The sequence below is a fragment of the Anastrepha ludens genome, chromosome 2 (genome assembly GCF_028408465.1).
Source record: "Anastrepha ludens isolate Willacy chromosome 2, idAnaLude1.1, whole genome shotgun sequence".
Classification (NCBI taxonomy): domain Eukaryota; kingdom Metazoa; phylum Arthropoda; class Insecta; order Diptera; family Tephritidae; genus Anastrepha; species Anastrepha ludens.
The window spans coordinates 182,850,360-182,876,551 of record NC_071498.1 but is presented as its reverse complement, the minus strand read 5'-3'; the positions used below and the strand labels follow the sequence as shown (position 1 = coordinate 182,876,551).

At 35.9% G+C, this 26,192-nt stretch overlaps 1 protein-coding gene across 1 annotated transcript; it reads right to left on the bottom strand.

Moving 5' to 3' along the window:
* Nucleotides 1-1,648: 1,648 nt before the first annotated feature.
* Nucleotides 1,649-25,145, bottom strand: LOC128860832 (prolyl 4-hydroxylase subunit alpha-2). Its single transcript, XM_054098595.1, has 9 exons — nucleotides 24,695-25,145; nucleotides 5,698-5,852; nucleotides 3,582-3,738; nucleotides 3,219-3,400; nucleotides 2,984-3,144; nucleotides 2,457-2,909; nucleotides 2,118-2,174; nucleotides 1,877-2,042; nucleotides 1,649-1,817 (listed from the first exon to the last, which is right to left on the bottom strand). The coding sequence occupies exons 1-9, from the start codon at nucleotides 24,901-24,903 to the stop codon at nucleotides 1,717-1,719; spliced, it is 1,641 nt and encodes a 546-aa protein (XP_053954570.1). The 5' UTR covers nucleotides 24,904-25,145; the 3' UTR covers nucleotides 1,649-1,716.
* Nucleotides 25,146-26,192: the final 1,047 nt, after the last annotated feature.

The window sequence follows — 26,192 nt, the reverse complement described above, 5'->3', positions numbered from 1 at the left end:
GAGAACAACTGTTAAATCAGTTCGTCAATAGTAAAAAGAAATTTAAAGTTTGGCCCATGTGGCACGTCAAGGAACATTTTGGACTGCCGAATATTTTCAAACTATGACAGTAGTCATAGTGCTTATGTTGCCTAAGTCGGTTGATCACAGCCTTGTGCGTGGCTGAGCTGCACCCTACTTCCGGCTGCGGACCGATGAGTTCCTCCTCGAAAGTAGTTCTTTTAAATATTTCTTTATTTTAGCCGTTCTTTCGTGGCACCCACATAATTGTAATATTGACAGCTCGTTCAGTCTGTATATGTCTTCGTACTTTGTCTTGAAGTTATCCCATATATCCGAGGTGACCTTGATAACTACTTGTCTATTCGACTATTTCAGAAGCTCGACCACCATCGACCTAAATAATTAAAAACGTTATTAATTTGAAAATTAATTCGATTTTATCATATTATAATACTTACTCAAATGTTTACATTTTAAATGTTTACGATTTTTAACGAATAATAATAAGGCAAAGCGTCAAAATAGGTACGGTGTTGCCGACATAATAATTTGCACCAAAATTTTAATTTTACTACAACTTAAAAGTTTTTTATAAAACATGTACGTATACTTGTAAAGAAGCAACATATGTACACGTGTTAGAGTTTCGGTCACGCAGGTTTTGCTGGGATGTTTTCAAATAACGGAGCCGATTTGTCAAGAGGAAGCGAGAAAGCTGCTTACTTACCTAACCTTCTATAATTGAATCATGAATGAATACAATCTTTTATATCCAAATTTTTCATTTCTTTTAGTGAAATGTTCATAAATAATTTGTTTTTTCCCCTATGAAGCAATAAAACTTATTATATGTAATCTAATTTTTTTCCAACATTTTACAGTTTTGTTAAAAATTGTTGTTTTATTTATTTCACTTTAGCGAATAAGTAAGATTGATATAAGCGAATGTTATCGTAATGCACGTCAGCAATGTAGAGTCTGTTGCTTAAAAGCAATTTTAACAAATATTATACGAACACCAAATACACCACGAAAAACCCGAAAAGCTACAAATTCCCTTCATCATTGCCACCAAGACTACCTGGACAACGTTTTCCAACATTCATTTCTTCGACGCCATGAAGACAAGCTCAAAAGCATTGCGTTGTTTGTTTATTTTAGCCGTTGGCTTGGCAAGTCATCATAGATATTAAGATTTATTGAACATTTGATTCAAGCAGTCACAGGCATCCGTTTGCATTCAGACCTCCTGCAAGCCCTCGCTGGTTCTTAATTCGAATACGTTGAAGTGGTCACACGCGGCCTGGCCTCTTCACAGTTAACTCACCCTAAACGGATGCTTGGTAGCTAACCGCAATGCACTTATGTATGTATGTATACATATACAAGTACTTGATAAAAATAAAACTGGTCGGAAATAATAAGCCGTTTGGAGAGAAGTAGAACTGCTTTGGCTACTCCTAATCAATTTACATATTTGTATCAAACGCAGATGAATCTAAAAAAGAAATTTACTTTTATAAACCTGATTCAACCTCTCATTTCTTTTTCACAAATGTATCCATACATATTCAAATATTTTTCTCTTCTTTTACATTCACTTATTTTTTTTATTTTTTAACAATAAATTCGTTAGAAATAACAATAACATCACAAACACTTTTATCCAAATATCATACAATTTAAGGGGCCTAAATATGTATAATACTTTCCTCAATTCAAATCTTTATATTTGAGTGAAGCTTCATGATCAGGCCAAAGATCACAGGGTCGTTCTCGGTCTTGATGCCGCACACGCACCCAAATATTACCGACTGAAGAATGAACAATGAATGTTTCATATTCTTTTTGAAAGTTGTTTATGTTTACTCACTCCATTTCGAGCCCTTCAACACTGGGCAGGCAGCGTGTCGCGTGCGATAATCCGGCTCCTCAGATCGATGCAAATTATACCAGAAAAGCACACTTCCGCGCTGTGGTTTCACAAGTAAGCGCAGGTAAGGAAATGCCGTGCCACCTCCTTCCTCAACATCCGATAACTATAGAAGGTGAAGAAAACGGTTGTACTAACAATAGTTTCTTAAGTTATTATAGATTTCTCTGTTTCCACTTACGTAAAATATACCAGTGGCAATGCGATTCCCTTCGGATGCCTTGAAAGAATGATTTTCCTAAAATGTGGTAATTTATAAAAAACAAAAATACATGCAATCAAAATAAATAGATTTTTGTAATTATTGATGCGTTAAAAACTTTACTAGGAGTGGCAATTAAGCTCCAGAAATTTAGTTATGCGCTTAAAGTGCCAATACTGCGTATGTCTTTAAAGACGGGGTCTTTCTTTAGTTCCAGTCGAAGTTTGATGTCAATAGCACGAAACTTTATTGCCACACCTTGCACGCATTTCTTTACTCGTATTAGACTTCTGTCTTCCAACAAGAGATTTTACTTACGGTAAAAAAATCAAAATGCGGTTCATAGTGCCCTCCAATGCCATAGTTGGCCACTTGCAGATGCTCAGCATACGCCATATTCAACCCTGAGAGATCGCCCATGTAACGCAACATTTTCCGCATGTGCCTACTTTCCTCATACGAAAACCAGGCGCTTTTGCTGATGCGATAATTTGCAGTCATCCCAGCAGCTTCATCGACATTCCTCACCTGCGAGCGAGACATGCGCGTTTTAGCCATTTGCTTTACAGCGCTAGTATCACCTTCAGAAATAACATCATGTATTTGTACTATTCTTGGGTCCAGTGAAAGTTCTTCTACTTTGAAAGGTTGTAGCAAGCGATACGGCATATTGTTACTGTCAAAGCGACATCGCAGAGGTCGCTCTTCGGCGGCAGTGAGCAATAATTCACCTCGGCAAACTTGTTCGTATCGCTTGAAGTCATTCGAGAGCTGAAAGAAAGGGAATGCGAAACGTTAAAATCTTGGAATAATAAAAACAGCAAGCAAGTCTTTTGTGAACTCACGTGATAATCGCCAGCATGCGACACCGTTTCATGCATCAGTCCAATCTTAATGCCATCACTAATCATGCGCTCCAAATAAAGTTTTGTAACTGTCAACTGTTCACGCGCCCCATCAGTGGCCAATATGTAATTTACCAATTCCAAAGCTGTTTCGAAGTCGCCTATTTAAAATAGAACTTTAACAATTACTAATGTCAGTTTCCAGGATTACTTAAGGCTTCATTTCCTTGCATACCCATTTCCTGATAATAGGCTACCACCGTTTGTAAGAAGTCCAACGTTAACGAATCTTTGGTAGCCTCTTCGTTCTTGAGCAATTGAACCGAGTGCTTTAGCCAAGGGACGGTGTGATTGAAATCGGACATTTCGTATAAATGATGACCGAGAAGAAAACAATCTTGCCATGTCATTGATGGACTGTGGAAAAAACCAAAAAAAAAATGTTTTATGTTTCATGCGAGGAACTGAATTCAGTTGAGATAAGTTAAATATTCTAAAGTCGCATTATACTCATTGAGTTTCGTTAAGAATCAAAATATCCTTTCAAACATTTCATTGATGGAAGTTTATTCAATTTACGCTATGCAAGCTCACTCACCCGTATTTAATTCCATTCAAAATGCCACTCGCCAGTTCTGCAACATCCAATTTGTAGGTGTCCTGTAGTCGTGCTAATGCTACCGCCGATCCAATAACATCCTCCTTGCTGGGGAAGTCTGATTTTAGCCGATTCGCTTCCATGATCTCAAGGAAATCTATAAATATAATGAAACCACCTTTAGAAAAAAATCAAAATATTCAAGCTATGTGTCACAAGTTGCAGCACTCACGAAAATGTACCCTTGGCAAACCATCTTTGATAAAATCATTAAGGAATCATCCGTCCGTGTCTTTGATAATTTGTGCTAAAATTAAGATACATATCTTAACGAAATGTGGTCCATATGTATGTACATTCCATACATATATTACTTTGAGTGAAGAATTTAAGATAAGTGAAAAAGTCCAAATTAAAAAAGAAATGCATTTAGGGGTAGCAATTAGAAGAAGCAAATAGTATTACTGAAGAAACATTACTAAAATTTGGTATAAGAGTTAGCCTCAAAGTAGAACTCGTTTTGTTGGAATTAATTTTTTTTAGTTTTCCTGGCATTTATTTTTTGAATATGACCTCCGACATATGTCCGCCGCGGTTAGGAGTTACATGGTCCATTGGATCAGTCTAATTTCTGACTACTTTTTCCATGGCTCCAATGGTGCCTTGAATATTAAAATAAATCGATTGTTAAGGGCGCAGGCGCTGTATGACAAGTTGCGCCGTGAATTAATCACGGTCTGAATATTGTAGTAGGTTATCCAGAATATACCCCGACATAGTCAATAAATGTAGGGCATGTGAAGGCACACCCACTCAAACCCACTCATCTAGCACCCTTCTCGGCTCCCTGTGAACCCAACCCGTCGAAACAGCACGCTACTTGGTCCTACTGCTACATGTAAGACAATGACGATTTTAATGTATGAAGACCGATATAGGGGCGGGAGACAAAAAAATATCAAAGTTTCTGAATTGGAGGCACTACTTGATGAAAACTAGTCCGGAATGGTCAGAGCTATTGGAATTAACCATTCGTTTTTCAATGTCGCAAAATCACGGGAATGATTTGAAGCCCAGAAATGATCTAAGTATATTATTTGCTTGTAAAAAGTTGTTGCAAACACATTATCTATAAAAACCGGGTGAAACCATCCGTATCGAATGCAAATTAATTTAAGCGGCATCAGTATGAAGAGATACTGCAAAGTTATCCCTAGCACGATAGTTCTCGGCCTCGTGTCGCAAAATGGATGAAGACATAATTAGAAACACTGTTTGGAAGGGCTCACCTTTTCTGCCATAATTTCCAGACATTGCTTCAAATGACTACTATTTGTTGCGATCGATGACGCATGAATTGTCCCTCCTATGAAGAAGTCCAAAAATAGATCGATTTATGGCTTGTCTCAAAATACGAGGAGTTCTTCTGAGGGGCTATTCGTATGCTGCCCAAAAAATAGGAGAAAGCAGTGTCGATCGATGTACATTAATTCGAAGCGTAAATATCTAAAAACTTTCCTAGCCAAGATAAACCGACGAGCTACTAGTTTTCTTAAACCCTTAAAATCTTAATGAAAAATTTTGTTATAGAACTAAAAGAGTTTAAAAAAATATTTTCCATCCATGCACTTTGTTGACCACTATATTTTCTGAGCCAACCATAATTCGGTTAACAAATTTTAGATACATTTGCCGCTGTACTCTGAGAAACCAGGTGGTACTACCATGCATGAAGTACATTAAAATTATCTGAGTAAAATTAAAGCCTCCCATTTGGGTACGAACCACGACCACCTTCCTTTTAACGAACATTTTTTTAAATTCCAGAATATGTATTTAGTAAATTTCCATGATAAAACTCATCAAATATGTATCTAGGGTTCGAAGTCGGCTTAAAACTGTGGGTCCCTCCATTTATGGAACAACATCAAGATGCATGCCACAAATAGTAGGAGGAGCTCGAGCAAACAACCAAGAAAGGATGTACGCGCTAATTAAATACTACGTATATATGTATGTTATATACTAGTATACAAGGATCTGCATGCATATGTATATATGTATGTCCATGTTACATACCCCATTATGAAAATAAATGTTTATTACTTATACGTACGGGTTCGACTGGGATCTGCGCGAATGGTGTCTTCAATGGCACTCCAGTCACTATGCAGACGTTTGATAAGACGATAAGCGTTTACTGGATTACTGAGGTAGCCATCGACATCATCCGCTACGGCTTGGTGCTCCAATCGAATGGAATTCACTTCACTGAAAAAACAAATAAAGGAAAAGAGAAACAAAACTAAATAAATAAATTTTATATCTGATTCATTCAATGATTTTGTTAAAAAATCTACATTTTGATACGATCATAAATCTGTAAAACAACTTCGTTTGCTTTACCTGCTATTAAAAAAGAAAATATAGAAAAAGGTTACGGTTATTTATTTATTTCAATTAACCACTTTCAAAATCGTGTTATTCCTCTTTTTCTTCTATTTTGTTCTTGCGCGTTCAAAGATTTTGCATATTAATGAATTTTCTTTTGCGAAGACTTCAAATTATTTAATTTTTTTTCATTCCAAAACGTTTCTAGTCCATAAATATAAATTTTTGGTAATACCTGTATTTTTGTACTTGTGCATGTCGATTGTTATTCCGCAGACAGTTTTCAAAAACATTTATTTTATTGTTTTCTAATAATTCTGGTTCAATAGCAACTTGAATTTTTTTGTTCAATTTATTTTGGTGAGACGTAAAACGGTATATTGGCCATTAATTGTTATTTAATCTCATCGTTAGGAAAAAAGTGCTCAAGATTTGTTCATGTTACTCATGGCTAAGAAATTGCAAGTAATATTTTGTATACCCTATATTCTGAGGTAAACGGAAAGCAGTTATTATAATCAGCGGCGTACACTTAAATCTGGACACAGGGAATCCAGTTTTCAGTAAAGAAGCAATGACTGGTGAATGCTTTGAAATATTTTTTTCTTGAATAGGAGAATGAAATAGGTTTTCAAAACAGATTGGTTGAAAAACATAACTATTTTGACTCTAATGTACTTTTAATTGCCAACAGCGAAATATTAATTTTGTAAATTTTTTCTTTTTAATAAAACATAAATCCCGACAAATGTTTTAAATAAAGTTTTGTCAATTTGCAGGCTTGAACGCATCCCGAATGTCTTTATCCGTTCTTGTACTTCACGGATCCAATTCCATCCTAGAAAAGTCGGTGCTTGCTCATTAATCTAAAAAAACTTGATATTAGAAGGACTATTTTCTCCCTCACTTTCGTTTGCGATTTGATAAGTGGGGCGATTGACTCCCCATCGCTACTTGTGAAAATTAGATTCAATATTCCTCAGCGAAGCTTACAAAATCATGATATTTTCTGTTTGTGGATGGTTAGAACAGTTCTAGAACACTGAGCGAATTTAATTCGCTTTCAAATCCTATTCGCTTTCATCCACAAAGTACTACTTCAAAATATTACTAATATACATAATTTGTTTAAGTGTTCTAAGTATTCTCTAATAAATGTTCTTTCTCTTTAATCTAGAAGATTTACTGCATTTTAAGATTAATTAGAAATGAATAAGTAAATATTGCTGGGCTTGAGATCCTTAATGCGATCCAGCTTTTCAACTGCAAATTCATTACATAAAATATATTTAAGGATCCGAACCAACCCAGATGAAGTATGGGCTTTCTAATGGGTAACTTAACTTTTAAAGAGGGAAAAGCTCCATATACTATACATACTATAGTGAGGTCTAGAGAGCATTTGTTAAGCAAGTCCGTTGTAAAGTCATTATTTCTATTTTTCCTGCAGAAGCTGCTACGGCTACGTCAAACGTTTACCGATACATTTGAATTGATGAAAAAAGTTAATGGCGATGGTTGTATATCTGGTGGAAGGTTCATGAGTGGTTTACACGTTTCAGAGACGGTTGTGAGGACATAAATGACAATGAACATACGGGCCGCTCAAAATCAGTAGTCACCGAAAAGTCCATCGAAATTGTTCATAAATTTATCAAAACTGAACCGCAATCATCGTTGAAATTTATGGAATCGGAGTTTAATATCTCCAAAACATCAATTGATTGCATTTTAACTGATCCTTTGAGTTTACGAATGGTTAACAAATTAACTCAATCGCGTTTGGAGAAGTCCAAAATCAAATTGATGCTCATTTGTTTTTACTATTCCAAGGGAATTGCCCACAAGAAGTTCGTGCCAACGGGCCAAACCGTCAATGCTATTTTCTATCTTGGCGTTTTGAAGCGTTTGTTGCATCGCATTCGTCGAATTCCCCCTGCATCATAATGCATCCACTCTTGTGACTGATTTTTTGACTAGAAATCGCATTTTAACCATCAATCACTCTCCGAATTCGCCTGATTTGGCCCCCTGCGACTTCTACCTATGCATTTGGCAGTGAAAGGTAAGGCAAAAGGCTTGTACCGACATCCTGAAGGACATTCCGGATTCCGGTCAATGACCTGAAACACTCATTCGAAAAACTTTTAGACCGCGCAAAATAGTGTATCGAGGCCAGAGGGGACTATTTTGAATAAATAAACTCGAAGTTATCAGAACAAAACTCCTGTCGTTTCTATTTAAGCTCAGTTGTTTTTATTTTGGACTTCACCTTGCATAGTACTTATATTGCTTCACTTGGCATGACAACAGAACGTAAAATCGTCGTCAATGGCAAAAAACTTTTTCTGTAAATATTTCAAATTTTACTGAAGTAACCGTTGATTCATAAAATGTAATGTAGTAATTATAATCTATCTTATTTTTACCATCTGTTAGCATCAGCGGTGAAGCCCCATAACTGGAAAGAGAGAACGCAAAATCCTCTGAGTTTTTGATCTACTTGATTTTGTACTCGGTATAAATGCAGTGAAAATTACAATTTGTTATTTAAATATAGTTTATGTGCGCAACGGCAGCAGCGTAGCCAACTGGTTTATATGTGACTACCAGTCGGTGAGGTCCGGTCGCGAACCACCGCGAGAAACAACAAATTATTGAAAAAAGTTTTTTCCGAATGTATATCTGCCATGAAAAATCATAAAACCATCTGCGTCTCTACAAGTGCTTATATATAGGGTTGTTCAATAGGTGCGCTTCAACTTTTTTCCGATAGGGAGGGCGAACGACGGAATATTTTTTATTTTTCGCTTTGTAAACTTCATTAGTATACATTTCATCATGGAACGCTACACACTTGAGCAACGATTGCAAATCGTGCAAATTTTTTATGAAAATAATCGTTCTGTTGCTGCTACTTTAAGAGCATTACGGCCATTTTACGGTCCATTTAACAAGCCGTCCCGTTTTGGGGTTATGTGAAGTCATTGGTCTATAGTAACAAGCCGGCAACGATTTGTGAGCTCAGAGCCAATATTGAACGCGAAATTGCTGGAATTTCGGCCGATTTATGCCAAGTAGTGGTCGAAAATTGGGTTCAACGATTGGACTTCGTAAAACGTGCACGCGGTGGTCATGCAAAAGAAATCGAAATTCATACTTAAATGTATATGTTCAAACTCGATAATAAAAAAAAAATTAGTTAAAAAAGTCAAACCGTTTGTGTTTTATTCAAAAAAGTTCAAAAGTTGAAGCGCTCTTACTGAAAACCCCTATACATCCAACAAAAACGTAGACACTTTCTTTGAAAGAGCATCAGTCAAAAACTACTGCCCCGATTTAGGTTAGAGTAGAAAGAATATAGAGACAGGATGGATGCATATGGATCGTAACACGGAAAAAATGTTTAAGGTCACTCTTCCGTAAATCTTTTGGAACATTGTGGAACTTACTGGTTGGACTTAACTTTATCCACACTCAGTGTATCGCTACCCGGCAGCCTAAGTCTGTTTCTAGAAAACGCCGGACAACTACAGAGAAAATGCTGCGCAGTGTCCTCATTCTCAAGACAGCATAGGCAAATTGGGTCGCCAAAGATTCCCATTGTAACCATATGCTGACCACAAGCGCTATGCCCTGTGATTACACCCACCTGTACTATCAGGTTCTTCGTACTAAGTTTTAAGAGAAACGGCGCTAGTTTCTTCTTTGGTTGTTTTACAAAGCACTTGCTCAATCTACAAGAGCTAACTCCGGCCAACGTCTTCTATGCGCAGACCTCATGAAGTCGTCAATTCATAGTTGAATCGATGCAAAATTGACACCTAGAAAGGGTTCAGGGCCTATTGGCGTGCCATTTATCAGCCAACTCATTCCCTGTAATATTCAGGCACCCAAATAAGACAAACTTTGATGTGTTTTGCAACAGAGTTTAGTTTTGTCCTACATTTACCGACCAATTTCGAAGAGCATCGGTGCCAAGAGCATTATTTTGAAGAAAAATCTATTCGAAAAATATTTTTTTTATTATATCATTCATTTCAGTTCAGTATTTAGGTATAGGTATGTATGTAGGTATCAAATGAAAGGGGGAAGCTTTAATAAAAAATATTTTTTGCTTGATTACAAAAATATATTAATTGTAAAATGTAAATTATACCATATGTTTATATGGGTACATATAACATATCAATGAAAAGACAAGATACCTTTAGTCCAAAATCATTTTTAAATACGATATCCATCTAATTTTAAAGAAAATTATTAATTTTTTTAAGTAGTGGGTGGGGTACCGGGTATTTTCCTGAATGTTTTGTTCATTGTATTTCTTTTTTTTTTTTGGGTTCATCACGTTTCCGAAATATCAATTTTTTGCTTTTTAGAAACCCCATTATGTGAGAGATGGGCGTCAGTCAACGAAAGTGTTTGTTGAAACTGCTGACGTTCAGTTGAATATCTGGCTATGGTAAAATTTCGATTCTGGGGAAGTATTAAAAATGTGATTAAACATATGTAAAAATAAAATAATACCCTTCGATTCATGTCCACACTTTGCACGTTTTTGGTATAATAATATATTTTTTCAATCTACTAATTAGGATAAATGCAGAACGTCAATCGATTCAGAATTAAACCAGTTGTTTAAGTAGAAATTGATATACGGCTAAGATAAACAAATCTCTGGCAAAAAGTTTATGTAAATTTAAATGTTTTTGCAAATGCCGCAACATTCAAGGTTTAACAGTTATTGTTGGTTCATATGTATATAATACTGTGTTTCATGATTAATAAATTATGATGCAACCTGTCTTTACTTAGCTTCTCCCTTCGCTTAGAGCAGATGCAAGCAGTGTTGACAGAATTGTTCAAGGCGACAGGTTAAACAACAGATTAACTTTTATAATAAAAATTCACAAAGAATTATATATATATATATATAATTGGCGCTTACACCTTCTTTGAGTGTTAGTACGAGCTCCTGCTTTTATTTGTGGCATGCGTCTTGATGTTGTTCCACAAATAGAGTGACCTACAGTTATAAGCACTTTACTTCAATAGTGGGTCAAATTGCGCTCCATCCCATCGAAAAGCAATCATAGAATTGCAAAACACTGGATTATCCTACACGGCTATTTCTACATAATTAAACGTTTGCAAAACAAAGGTTTTTAATGCTTTGAAACATTTTTTCATTGTATAAAAGAGCAAAAAACGTTTCCAGAAAAAAAAGCGCGAAAGGCTACTAGCCACATTGATGGGATGATCGTTCGATTGTCAAAACAGAATCACAAGGAGAGTGCTGCTCACCTCCATCGTGAAATTTCAGGTCTTCACAGTCGACTGGCACGTAAGAAGCCAATGAATTTGCTCGAAAGCTGAAATCCTGGACTCAAAATCAGTGCCGCTGTATTTTCTTCAGCGATGAGACGAACATAAATAGAGTTGCTCCAGTTGTTAGGTAAGTACGTGCGGTGGACAAAACGTGATCGTCTCACCTATCTTAAAGCTCAATAATAGTATGGGGTTGCTTTTCGTGAAACGATGTCGTGCCAATTCATCATTTTGAAGGTGATATGGATGCGGTCAAGTACGTTCAGATACTTCAAAATTTAATGCTAGCTTATGAGGAATAGAATTTACCTGTGATTTGGAGATTTCAACAAGATAATGATCCGAAGCACGTATGGCAACAAAGTTTTTCAAATACAATTTGATCACTGTTCTGGATTAGGCATCTTCGAGTGCCAATTTAATCCAGTAGCACATCTTTGGAATGACGTAAAAAATTCACTCAGTACGCAGAGTACCACCAATTTGGATCAGTTATTTGAAAAGGTCAAGGCAGCATGGGAATCCATTCCTGTTGAACGTTGAACAGATTTAATAATGTCAATGCAAAAGCGATGTGCAGCAATAATAATCAAAAACGGTTTTCAACAAAATATTAATGTATAATTTTCCTTTTCGCCCGCATTTTTATAATTTGCCTATTATTTTCTTCTTCTTCTTAATTGGCGCTATAACCGCTTACGCGATTTTGGCCGAGTTTAACAAAGCGCGCCAGTCGTTTCTTTCTCGTGTTAACCGTTCGGACGACATGACCCAGCCAACGAAGCCGCTGGATCTTTATTCGCTGCGCTATGTCTATGTCGTCGTAAAGCTCATACAGCTCATCGTTCCATCGTCTACGATATTCGCCGTTGCCAACGTGCAAAGGTCCAAAAATCTTACGCAGAATCTTTCTCTCGAACACTCCAAGCGTCGCTTCATCGGATGTTGTCATCGTCCAAGCTTCTGCGCCATACGTTAGGACGGGCATGATGAGAGTCTTGTAGAGTGTTAGTTTTGTTCGTCGAGAGAGGACTTTACTACTCAATTGCCTACTTAGTCCAAAGTAGCACTTGTTGGCAAGAGAGATTCTACGTTGGATTTCAAGGCTGACATTGTTATCGGTGTTAATGCTGGTTCCTAAATACACGAAGTCTTTTACAACCTCAAAATTATAACTGTCAACAGTGACGTGGGTGCCGATACGCGAGTGCGCCGACTGTTTGTTTGAAGACAGGAGGTACTTCGTTTTGTCCTCGTTCACCACCAAACCCATTCGCTTTGCCTCTTTATCCAGTTTGGAGAAGGCAGAACTGACAGCGCGGTAGTTAAGGCCGATGATGTCAATATCATATTATTTTGTATGAAGTATTTTTCTCAAAAGAATTTTGCTTCTCTTAAAGCTGCAATTAATATCGTATGGTCAATATGAGGAGGAAATTTTATTGAATGATTTTAAAGATATAAAATAAGTTAAGGTTGTGTTGTATGTCGGAATTTTTGGTTCATACGACTTAAATAAATAAATACATAGAGAATGGAATTTTGAAGCTAAATCTATGTTTTTGGATCTAAAACGGTTATCATCCGAGTGAATAGTATATTAATATTTTAGTAAGTACAGAAAGAGGGTAGAAAACTAAGTTATCTAAAAATGGATAAGTTAAGTTAAGTTATCTAAAAAATTAGCACGATTTGCTTTTAAGGGGTTTTAAGTGAGTAGGTACAGAGATACTTTTTAAGGGACTATTTTCAGCTTTCTGGAAAAAATAAGTATGTAACTACGTATATTTAAGTTTTAGAAGTTATTATTGAAACAATATCAAATTTTATTATTTTTTTTTATTTTTTATAGAAATTAGTAAAAAATCTGACATCAGTTGGCAAAAAAACAAGTAGTTGCTTTATTGCAGATTATAGAATATAGTTAAACTTGTCTGAGATTTGAAGACTTCAGTTGTAAAATTCTCAAAAATCCGTCGAAATCCAGTAAAAACAGATTTATTAAGCATTGGAGAAACAAAATGCAACTGGCAAAGACTATGGCATCCACGTATTCGCCAGAATGTTATATCGAAAGATATTCGACATCGACTATTAGAGGAAGGTAATTTGTATTTAAAATTTTAGTAAGACCAAAATAATGGCTTCAATTGCATCAAGACTTCCTTATTCCCCCACTTCAGTCGTAAAGCTGCATTTAGTGGTAAATGCCAGCTCCAGGCAGTGACGAAAGTCTACGAATATGTGCGGAGGGGAAAGCAGAAGAGATATTCAGACACATGCCTTACCTCAGGTGTTATACATAAACCGATAGTTATAAGCTGGTGCTGTATAACCATTGACAGACAAAACATTAAATTCATTGTATTTTATAATGCTGTACTTTACTCTAAACAAAAAAATCAACTTTAAATTATAAATGAAAAAATTGTAAATAGCAGTTTAGTTTTTTTACCAGTTAAAATTAAAGTTTTTCAGATGTAATAATTCATTCATGTCATAATTCACTGGCCCGTGACTGTATAAGTACATCCATGTATGTACCACATCAATTTATCACTTATTTTTTTGTGTGATTAATATGTTTGTTAAGATGTCTTCAAATATGTTTCAATGAAACATAGGTATGTACACACAAACAGTCGACTGATCATGAAATACTCGTACAGTAGACATTCGATTAAATGCACACTATATTAAATGAGCATTAGAAATAATGAAACAGTTTTCAAAGAATTTTCTTGCTGTTCTGAAACGAAGAGGGTTCTGCCGTCAAACTGTGCAGCTGGGGTTTTCCAAATGTTCTCTTGCCTGGAATTAGCAAGACGAAATGTTTTCTTTGGCGCAAATGGTACAATAAATAATTGCACAATGGGCGATATAGTTTTTCGGATTCTTGGGTAGGGCACACGTGCGTATACAGTTCACAAAGAAACAGAATGCCTCAACTTTGTGCGATATAAGTGGCATTACAGCCTGGTTTGAATGAGTAATTTATGGAGGCATGCAAAACTGTCTATCATTATCAAGTTAAATTTTTTAATTTGTATCTTATGTTACACTTTTAGTTTTATTGATATTGTTAGATGCTAAAAGTGAAAGACATTTGTTGTTAAATAACTCAGCAAGAGAAAAGAACTTAATTTTTCTTAGCTTGTCAACACGTCTTGTGAGAGTTACTGACAAAATCGCTTTATTAAAATTGTATTGGCATTTTCTCATATGTTCATTTTTGAAAACCATCCAAACTATGAGAAATTACTCATATGTATGTAACTATTACTGACATCATCTACCCAGCAGATTATTGCAGACATTCGAATCTTTTCTCGAACAAGGGCCGGATCATCGGGGGTTTTCATCATCTTTTCTTCCTCGCAAAATGATCTGTGTTGTTAGATTTATTAACTATGTGATTTCTACGCCGTGGGAGAATTTTACTACTGCGCAGTCTAAACTAGCACTTTTTGGCACGAGAAATTTAATGAACTTCAAGGTAGTACTTGTTTCCTAATAAATGAATATCGAGAGGCGAAGTACAATGATTTTTTGTTTCTCCTCTTGTCCTCATTCTGATCGGTTACTCCCGATTTTTCAGGAGCTGGTGCTGTTGCTCAAAGTTAATGCACACAGTCGATTTGGATTTGCGGCGATACCAAATTTAGATGGAGGAGCATATATGTATGTATATACACTTATGCATATGCAATTAATTTTTATGCTGTCGGGAGTAGGTTTAAAATCGGATTTCCTAGATGGCAGTTTTGCCACTCCCTGACCGTAGCCAGTTGTAGCGCTCGCTCCTACCATTACAACGAAGGGATGGCTGAACACTTTGTGTGCATCTACTATACCTCGCCTTATGTATGCGACATTTTTAAAAGATCTTTTCATTAAATGGACCCAAGAAAACAGAATGCTGCATGAGTGCTATTTGCTGCACTTTTGGTTTTTGTAGTTTCGAAATATGTAAGTGAATTGTAGTGAATTACTGAAATACCTTTACAGAGTACGCTTAATGCAGTATAATACAATAATGAACAAATTTCCGTAAATGCCGTTGATTGTGGCAAATTAGCATTTTTGAAGCATTAAAGAGATTTCAAGGCGCTGAAGGTCACACCTCATAATTGTGAACATAAATCACAGGCTGAAGCAAAAATAAGCCTCTTACAATTTATTAAAAAAAAATACGCGAAACGCTCGCCTTTCACAAAAATTTTAACTAATGTGTAGTATGTTTGTATGTAAAAATATCGTTAAGCACATATACAAACGTATGCGCCTATAGACCTCAAATGATGAGCAAACGTTAGCATATGAAACTATTAATTCGCTATATTTAAAATAATCATGCGATGGTATCGAGGAATTCATAATCCGTTTCTCAACGTGAGCCGACAATTTCTGAGTGCAATTCAACCTCTTTCCTATTATTTTTGTGATCACACTGATCTACAAAATTCACTCTTTTTCTTTTTTTTGTAACGGACTTATTGCTGGTATGTTCTTGTGTGCTGAACGCGATTACTTACTTTTATTTATTCAACCTTTTTTTTATTTCTTATGACTATTATATATCATGGATGTAAGTAGGATAAAATATATTTATTTTTTAAATCTAACACCAACATATTTCCAAGGCGAATATCTTTAAAAAATGAAATAAAGAAAAAGTTAAATAGGATGAAGAAACTAAACTAATGGGGAAAGAAAGCAAGGCACAGAAAAATAGTGGCAAAATGTTTCGGAAGCTCGTTTTTAAAATGCGCTGAGTTTTTAATATTTTACAACTTTAGTGGTGGACTGTTCCAAAGACGAATATCGAAAGCAAGGAATTTGCATTCAGATATTGATGAATTAATTTTAGAGTATAAGAGCTGAGATGACTTGATTGGCTTGGTGTGTTGTAATCTAAGACCAGTGATATCAATATTCTGCATCTCAGTTTTATTAAATTTTCCAAAAGGCATAGAATAAATTTTATGCGCGTATATTGAAATATGGGATAAAATTCCATAAAAACGTGTTACAGAGATGTTAGAAACTTCACATGGGTACTCAAATTAAAGCCTTAAACCTTACACTAAAATAACTTACGCAAAAACAGTACAGTTGAGGTGTCAACACAGCTATCAAGAAAGTATTTTTACGTTTGTAGTTAATAGCTTCAAGTTACAGGTTTCTATGACTACCCGAGTATCTATAGCATCTTGTAGTCCGCTTCTCATAACATCATATTCCTGGAGTATCGTGTGTCATTCCCCGAAAATAAAGTTTTTCAGCACTGTTCTACCCTTTAAGTATTTTTTCAACTCTCGTGATGAAATGTGGCCACAAATTTTCTATTTATAAATTTTCTATTTATACATAATATTTTCTGGTGTATCCAATACTTTACTGCAATTGAAAGGATGCCACATTCTGACTATTTGGACTTTAAGGTTTGGATCCTTGTCCTGGTAGAATTTAAACTGAGGTTTGCTGTCATTAATGAAGCCAAATTTTGTTGCACTATTTGTCGAATGGCATTTAAAAATACTCAAATATTGTCGGGAATCCATTTTATCTTCTATAAATCTATCATTTCCTTGCCGGATATGCATCACCACACCTTCAGTGAAAGTTTGCCAAATTTCATATTCCGTATAATATTCTGCGTTTCCAGTGCTTTTAATGGCTGCTTCCACACTCTATTTGGCCCATCGTTGGAATAAAGCATGACTTTAGTCTCCACGCAGAATATCGCATCATAAAAGATAACCTCTTTTATGCAACGCTACGCTGTGCAGAGAGGGCGGTCAGATATTTTCCGTAGTCTTCCATTTCTGAATCACCTCAAACGGAGTCCACTTTCTAAGAATTTTTAAGGTTTTTATAATTTACGTGCGATTCCTTCGTCTCAAGATTTTTTGCTTATATGTAATACTGTTTTAAAGATAATTTACTATATTATTGTAAGTATGTACAACTTAATGTATGTCGGATGAAAGGTAAACATAAATGTATATATTTATTTAATTTATCTATGATTTGAAATTTTACATCAGAGTTTGCTGATTTCAGATGGTCAGAGGGTTTGCTGTTGCCAAAAACTGTTGTTCGGATCAGTCTTAGTCCTGGGCGTTTATAAAGGAGATCTAGCGCGGCTAAATCTGGCCTATTGCAGCTTGAGCTTGGCGGCTTCGGACGAATATATTTGTAAAAACACTTTCTTCACAGCTGAAAGAAACATTTGTTTTGTTTTTGAATTTTTGCTTTTGCTTGCTTTGATGGGTTTAGAAAGCTCACCGTTACCAAGCAAAAGTTATTGAAGGCGGTGGTTTTATTTAAAGAAGTGGAAAATGACTTGAATATTTCGTATCTCACAACATTTTCTAGGCAAACTGGATGCAAGTTCCAAAACAAATAAACACTGGTTAAAAATGCAAAAATGCAAAATTCGAAGTAACGAATCTAAATTTTCCAAAATTTGAGCTACAGTCTAGGTTGGAAAATACAAGTTTTAGAGTAGGTTTACCACTACTCTTCTTCAAAAATTTACGAAATAAAGGTGTTAGCCTTTACTTAAATTAATGCTTAGGTTAAGCGCATTTCATTCAAAACTGTTTCTTCTTGTGGGGATAAAAACACCGAAATGGGTTTCACCCGCACTTTTCCCTATGCTTCACGAGGAGAACAGGACAGCAGTAAGTAAGTAAGTTTCCATAGCGGGGCACCAGAATCCTGCTCAGGCCACAAAACCATGGGAAAAAATTCTCATATAAAAAAAACCATTCAGACTAGTGTTCAAATAAGTAAAGTAGTGGAAATAATTAAATATTCAAATAACAAACCCGAAGAATTTAAGTTATGTGCTACTTATGTTTTTATTTGTATTAATAATATCATATTTTACGTGATAAGAAATAGTTGCATTAACCAAAACAAAAATCCATACACATTCAACAATCAAACAAACTCAAATATCGGAAACTCATCTGAGTTTGCCGGATTATTTTTACTTGGCGCCTAAACGACCAGACCAGATTCAAATGTATAAAATTAAGTGATTTTACCAGTTCGGTGATTAGTTACCATCACTCAAGTGTTTATCTTCACATCACCGCCTACGCACATAATCGCCTTATGCATACACATTTTTTAATATTAAACAGTCGGCAATCAATTAACGTTTCACACAGCTCGGCAGCATTGTTGTTAAAACTTACAAACCTTTTGTGTAGTTCTTGTGGGCTCATCTCACAATTCGTACATACCTATACATACATACATGCTAGGCAGGTATGGTGTGGCGTTGTTAACGCGTAGGCCAATTTTTAATTTTGTATATTCAATTTTATTAAATTTTGTATTATGAGTCCGATAGCCGTTAACCTGATCATATAGTTCTAGACACTCTATAGTAAAAGTCCGTTCACATATGCAGTGATTAGCAATAAATCTAGTTCAGCTGCAAAATTGGCAATCAGCGGTCAAGACTGTTTTGAAAGGACTTTTTTCATAGAAATTGGTATGGTGGTATATTTAAGTGTTTTTGATTTGTTTAATTATTATTAACGATACAAAGAAAAGGCGAAGAGAAGCAATAGTTAATTTTATTTGATGCACAGTAATGCACAGTTGGACGAAGTCCGTAAACGATGTCTACTGAGGTTGCAAAAAATTATGGCAGCATGCAAAATTCGATATTACATTTTATAGCAGCTTTGACGCTTCCCCTTATATTCGTATAAAAATTATCGAACAAAAAACACAGGGTTCTACCGAAAAAAGTATATTTATATATAATCTAAGATTGTTTTGTGATCTCGGATTTCGGGAGAGATATTTTGTATGGGTAATCCCGTTTTTAAATGACGAATTGGGAGTTAGCTCGAAAAAGGATCTAATCTATTATATGTGAACCTATGATAAGGTTACCTTACTTGTAACTGAATAGGTAGTCGATATTTTAATCAGTCATTAAACATGTTTGGTACTCCTGCTTGGAGGATAGCACAAAGATAGAAAAGCGGTTCACCTCTGTGTTTTATGCCGAAGCTAATACAGTTAGTTCTCTGCCTCTCTCTGGAACCTCGAAAAGGTGTGTGCGAATTCAATAAATTAATAGTTTCTTATTTTCCCCTATTGCGAGGGCTGTTACTGAGTTAAATAGTATACACAGACTACTCGAACCAGATTTTACTGTACCAACAGTTCTTTTCCATTCGAGAATTATGTCCCACATTTCATCATCAGCTCTCTTTTGTTCTAGCAGGTAAGAATTGCTGTTAAGTAAGGGTTTCAAGTTGATTGCTTGCTTTCAACGGACCCATTTCGTGGTCTAAGTGGCATCGTTGTCTCTATGTATGATGAGGCTGCCAAACCTAAGGGTTCCAAGTTGATTGTATTTACACTGATTTCCCTATAGCATTTGACGAAGTGTAGCAGGAGATTCTAATAAAAAAATTAGCTTGCGTGGAATTGCACTCCACCTTTCTGCAATGGCGTAAGTCATATTTGACGGGCTGAGGGTGCGTGGTAAAAATTGATGAAGTACATATTATCGAACCACTTTGTTGTTAATTCAGGTGCCCCAAAGGGAGCATCTTAGGGCCATTTCCTTTTGTAGTTTTTATCCATGACAAGGAAAGGTTTTTCCTTTTCGAATTTTTTGCTCTTCGCGGATGATTCAAAAATTTTTTCATCTGTTAAGTACTCAATGGCTGCTCAGAAGCTTCAACTCGACTTGAACAATCTTTATCAATGGGGCATGAGCCACGTCTGTCTTTGAATATTAAAAATAAAAATTTTCATTTAACATTTTCGAGGCGTCAAATACATTTTGAATACATTCTACACCGTTTCTAATAATGTACTAAAGGGTGGTTAAGTTTCAATTACGTATGGAACAAAATATCGGCCGAATGGCCGCCGCGGCCTCAGCGGCACACCTCCATCCGATGGTCCAAATTTTCGATGACCCTGAGGTTCTAAGCCGTTAATGTGCCGAATTATCTCATCCTTTAGCTCTTGAATTGTTGTTGGCTTATCGACGTACACTTCTTCCTTCAAATAACTCCAAAGAAAGAAGTCCAACGGTGTCAAATCACATGATCTTCGCGGCCAATTGACATCGCCGCGACGTGAGATTATTCGGCCATCAAATTTTTCGCGCAAAAGAGCCATTGTTTCGTTAGCTGTGTCACAAGTGGCACCGTCCTGTTGAAACCACATATCGTCCACATTTTGGAAAAAATACGGCAGAATGATGCCGCCGGCCCATAAACCGCACCAAACAGTCACTCTTTGTGGGTGCATTGGTTTTTCGGCAATCACTCTTGGATTATCATTCTCCCAAATGCGGCAATTCTGCTTATTGACGAATCCACTGAGGTGAAAATGTACCTCATCACTGAAGATGATTTTCTTCACGAAGTGCGATATGCATTTTGATTTGAACGCCCGTTTTCATAATAAGCCTGAATAACTTTAACGCGTTACCCGATTATGTATTTTTCCATGAAATGCAAAAAAACTTGACGTTTAGGTATAGTTCACATTCAACATCGGCCCTTGAAATTTAACCACCCTTTACAAAATGTAAGTGAGATTAAGGATCTTGGAGTATTATTTGATACGAAAATTTCCTTCATTAATTTTATTCTTTCAAAATCGTACCCTGTTCTAGGCTTCATTCGTCGCAATGTATCTGAATTTCCGATCCGTTTATAGGTAAACTGCTGTTACGGCTCTTCTTCGTTCTCACTTAGAGGACGTTGTTATCATTGCGACACCTTACAACCAACTTTCGATTAATATTAATGAATATTTTCTTAAGCAGACATTACGTTCCTTACGATGTGACGCCCTGTGCATTCGGCTAAAGCTAATTGATTTATAATCACTAGAAAAGATTAATAATCATTCGAACGAAATTTCTTACCTACAAGCATTTTGTTTAGGTCTGCGAACAGCCAGTAGTTGCTGGGAGCCAAATTTGGCGAATACGGTGGATGTAGGAGCAATTGGAAGATCAATTCATGTAGTTTTTCCATTGTTTTGATTAACTTGTGATGGTGTTGTCTAGATGAAACAAAGCAGTGAGCAAACGCGACACCCACTTTGAAAAGAGCTTTCTCATAGTCAGCTCATACAATGTAAAGCCAACACGTTCTTTGATATCTTTACGATGTCAGCTAACTCACACAAATTCAGTTCTCCATCATTAAAAACGATTTTGTGGATTTTGTTGATGTTTTCTGGTGCAACCGCCTCATTTGGACGTCCACTGCGTTGTGCATCAACGGTGTCTCTACAACCACGTTTGAAGCCAGCAAACCATCGTTTATTAATGTTTCTGATGGCGCGAAGTCTCCATAACGCTTTTCAAGCTATTGCTTCGTTTTTCCTATCCAGAAGCAGTGTAAAATTAAAACACGAAATTCTTTTTGATCCATTGTTTTGAAAATAACTAAAGTTGCGTCACTTTTTCTACTTTAAAATCAACATTTTTGTATGAAATTCATAAAAAATTTCATATTCACAGGAAATTTCAGTTAATCAAGAATAGTAAAATTCTAAATGAAAAGGTCACATTATGTAAAAATATTTTGTAATTTATTCAAAAGCAATTCATTACATATTTCGAAACACAAAATATATGACTTAGGCCACTCTCATAATTAAGGGCAGATTTGTAATAAGATGAATGCATACTCGTACATTGCCCATATTTGTTAATCATAACGGAAACGCAGAGTTTTGAGAATAAAACACATAAAGTGTATTAAATGTGGACAATTGTGCTCTCTTCATAAATATAATGCATATGTACAGGTGTACAAGAATATACTAACTTACGTACATTTGTATGAAATTATATTTTGTTGCATTATTTATATTATGCCATAAGTGGTTATTTTCCTTCATTTTTGCCATATTTCAGCACATAAATATGTACATAAGTTTTTAGTTGCTAAGTAGAAACTCTTCGCACTGCCATCGTTTGTAACTAATTTTCATGTTCATTGCCATTTTTTATTGCTGTATATGACGAGACGAGTGAGTACATTATTACAGATACGTTTCGAAATAAAATGCTGTTTGCTAAGGAAGGCTAATTGCGCGCGTTTCTCGCTGATCTACACCATCAGACATTGCCTTCGGTTTGTAACCAAAAAATAAGGCACAAAAAACCAGATAAAGCTTTGTGTCTTTCCGCGGTAGATGACATAGCATTCTTCGATAACCTACCATTTTCCACTTTTTTGAATATGCATATATGTATGTAGGCCCATTAGGGTTATAACTTTTGAACATTTTTCGCATATAATGTTTAGACAATTGCAAAAATTAGTAAGCGTTTGAAAAATATACTTAGAAAGCGTAAAAGTCTAGCGAACTGCTTATAAATATGAAGATTGCCATAGTAGCAAGTAAGAAATGCTAAGTTCGCTCCAGACTATTGGTAAAAGATTTTAAAGGTGAGCTCTTTAGCAGACCGTTATTCGACTTTGGGCGAATGTGACAGAATCAGCGGATGGGCTGACGTCACTTGGGGTTTGTTTACAAAAAAACGAGATTGTGTTAGTGATATACGAAAAAAAACACAGTATTTGCTCACGTGGCTTCGTTGCTATTAAACAACGACTGATTGAACCACTGTGTGAATACGTGCCATTGCCTGCCAAGGTGCGACCGCTATTAAAAAAAACGTGTTCTATCATTTTGCTGTTACATGCGAAGAGGTTCGAACCTAAGCACTCCCGAATGGTAGTCACGCCCCAGCGCATTCGGCTACGGCGGTCGCGTTGTCAGGACGGAAAAGCAAAACCACTCGACTTCCTCGAATCAAACGAATGCCAAACCCTAAGGAATAGACTGGTCTGGCTGAAACTTGGTGTGTGGTCTTCCAAGAGATGCTACTAACTACACACAACCTCGATAAGCGCCAGTAGTGCCATCTCTCTGCCTTTACACGAACTTTTCAAACGACCCTCCTACTTTATATTATTTCCTTATTTATATGAATTTATGATGCACAAGTAGACGTGCCTATAAAAACCGTGAATGGAATTAATGGCGTATACACAATTTAGAATATTTCATTATGGCGTGTTTGCACCTCCCGAAAAGTATGTGGTTTATTATTAGTCATATTGATAAACTTTCTTTGTTGCAAATGCTGAGGTGATAAAAAACACTCCCAGAAATATTAATTATTATACTTAAGTGCATTTGCATATTTCACTATGTCAAAATATCAAAAACAAAAAATCCATTGTGTGTGGGAATTTTCACACCTTTTAAAACTTTTGTTTCGCTTAACTATTAATTGCTTGTGCGCCAGTATGCAGATGCTAATTAACAGCAAAGGTAGCCGAGATCACAAATTATAGGTGATTTATTAAATCACTTGACTTGAAGTTTATGACTATGAAGCAACTTATTTTCGATTGAATTATTTAAATCCCGACTAAAATTAATTATAGTGACACTATCAATGCATGTTTTAATAACATCAGCAATGCGTAGCGGATAGCTGTATTTCTCTATTAGGCTCAGCCACGGCTCATAACTCATCAAATCTTTGCTTTTTACACACAAAGAAAGTACCAAGCGTTTATTCCACTTCCGTTTGCCCTTAAGTGCAGTGGACAACTTGGCGAAGGGGACTGGACCTTTGGCCATCGGATTATTAGCATATATTACAAAAACAAAGAAAATAATAGAAAACGGCCGGCTCTTTCAAGAAAGCTTACATTTAGATTCACTGTGTGATGGAGTGCTTGATTTGATTTGTTGGTCGGAAAACTGGTCTCAGTATTTTTTCATTCAACAAATGCGCGATGAAATTTATTGCGCTAACCATCAACTAAGCATTTAACACCTTTTAGACACAAAATCCACTTAACTGGATTTTAGCACAAACGCTAAATCTAATTGCCCCATCCGTCACATTCGTTTAAACGTTGAGGAGTTGACAATAAATCTAATAATACGTAGAAGTATTTTTGCTTCTTATTTGAATTTTTTTTATACAAGTAAGTACATACATACGTAGTTCGTCCGCTGTAGCCCAATGTTCTTGTACTGGGATATCGGTCATACATCTAAAGGTTTGTGCGGTTTGACAATCACCCGTAGTTGGGTTTATCGCTTCATTTAGTTTTTGGTACAGTTGAATTTTGTATTGCTACATAAAAGTTAAATTTTTCAAATACAGTAGAACTTTACTGCTTTGTAGAACTTTGTGAACCAATCTGACTAAGTCAACGTCAACCAGCACGTCGAAAAATTTCTGTAGTATGACTAAAAATGTTTTGCACATTTCTTTTAAATTTTACAATTAGTTATGTAATTTCTATCTTTACTTATTTAAGAAATTATCTTTTACGAAATTTTACCTTTGCATCCAGTCAATGTGTTTTTGCAGTGAATCGATGTAATTCTGCAGATCATCCAAAATGTCGTGTTCGACAGTAAGCAATTTTTCTAGACCCGCCACAGATGAGAAGTATTCGTCACTATTGCCAAGTACATTATTACAAAAGCAACAAAACATTAGAAATGTGTAGACTAATGTCACAAGACGGCATTCAGTGATTCTTGCCATTTTTATATATTTATTAAAAATCTATTTTCGCACATTCACTTTCACACTTTCACTTTTCAATGTAATTTTATACAAAGCGCACTTTGCACCAGCTTTAAATATTTTATTCTAAACGTTTCAGTTCAAATCGCGCGGTCAGTTAGTAAGACCATGTTTTTTACAGCTTAACGTTCGGCATCAAACTGAACGGCCGAATTAGACAATATTTGAGTAACAACAATCGCCAACGCTTACACTTCAGCGGCTGCCTGTTGGTTGTCGACTTTCTGCAGTCGGCCGTCTTAACTTCTAAGACAGCGCTCAGCTGTGTCTGTGACGTGCTACTCAGCTCTATGGGTAGAAGCAATTGACATTTAACACGTTGAGCGCCAGTGCATCACTGGTGACCTCAGCAAAAGTCGTTATTCATGTGACAATGCATAGCTGAAAAATGGAAAGAATATAAGGAAACCTATAAATTTAGTTTGAAATAAAACCTGTTTTATTTTATCGTAAAGAAAACAATCTGGCCCATGCTGCTTAAAATAAAATTAACAAAATGAATACAATTGCAATTGCAACGGTGTTTCCTGCGCATTTCGTCTTCCGTCTGTGGTACGTCTTGTTTCATTGATGACTTGTCTTCCGAAAATGTACGGGCAATTAACGAATTGCATTGATTGTTGTGTCAATTTTGCCGGTATATATTTTCAAAATATAAATAGAATCATCTAATCTGTCAATTTAATCACTTTAACACCAGACTTATATATATGTACTATATATACTCCTCCTCCTACTTGTGGCTTGCGTCTTGATGTTGTTTCACAAAGGGAAGGGCCGAACGGCAAATAGTTTTTTATGAGTAGCTTTTTAATGGCAGAAATACACTCCGAGACTTGGCATTGCCTACCGAGGGGCGGCAACCTGTACGCATGACTACGGTTAAACTAAATTCAACATTTTTAAGTATTCATTGACATTTTATTATGAACAGACTTACGCCTCAACAACCTCTACAAATCGTACAATTGTATTATGAAAGCCGAGGCTCTCTGAAAGTCATACCGAACGCACTATTCGGCAAACCAGCGGCAAAATTGAGAATAATTTTACATTACTGGATGATTAGAATCGGTCCATCTAATCACGTACATTCCAAAAAGAAGAGAATGTTGCGGGTATAAATGAGAGTATTTCCAAAGACCCGGAAGAATCGATTCTGCTCCGATCTCAACAACTTGGCCTATCTTATGGCACTACTTGAGCGATTTTACGCAAAGATCTTGATTTGAAAACATATAAAAGAC

Excerpts from the sequence above, each read along its gene's own strand:
- LOC128860832 (XM_054098595.1), bottom strand. The coding sequence starts at position 24,903 with ATGGCAAGAATCACTGAATGCCGTCTTGTGACATTAGTCTACACATTT. Across the intron at positions 2,175-2,456 it reads CGCATTTTGATTTTTTTACC|GAAAATCATTCTTTCAAGGC; the intron begins GTAAGTAAAATC and ends ACCACATTTTAG. Across the intron at positions 1,818-1,876 it reads GTTGAAGGGCTCGAAATGGA|TCGGTAATATTTGGGTGCGT; the intron begins GTGAGTAAACAT and ends TTCATTCTTCAG.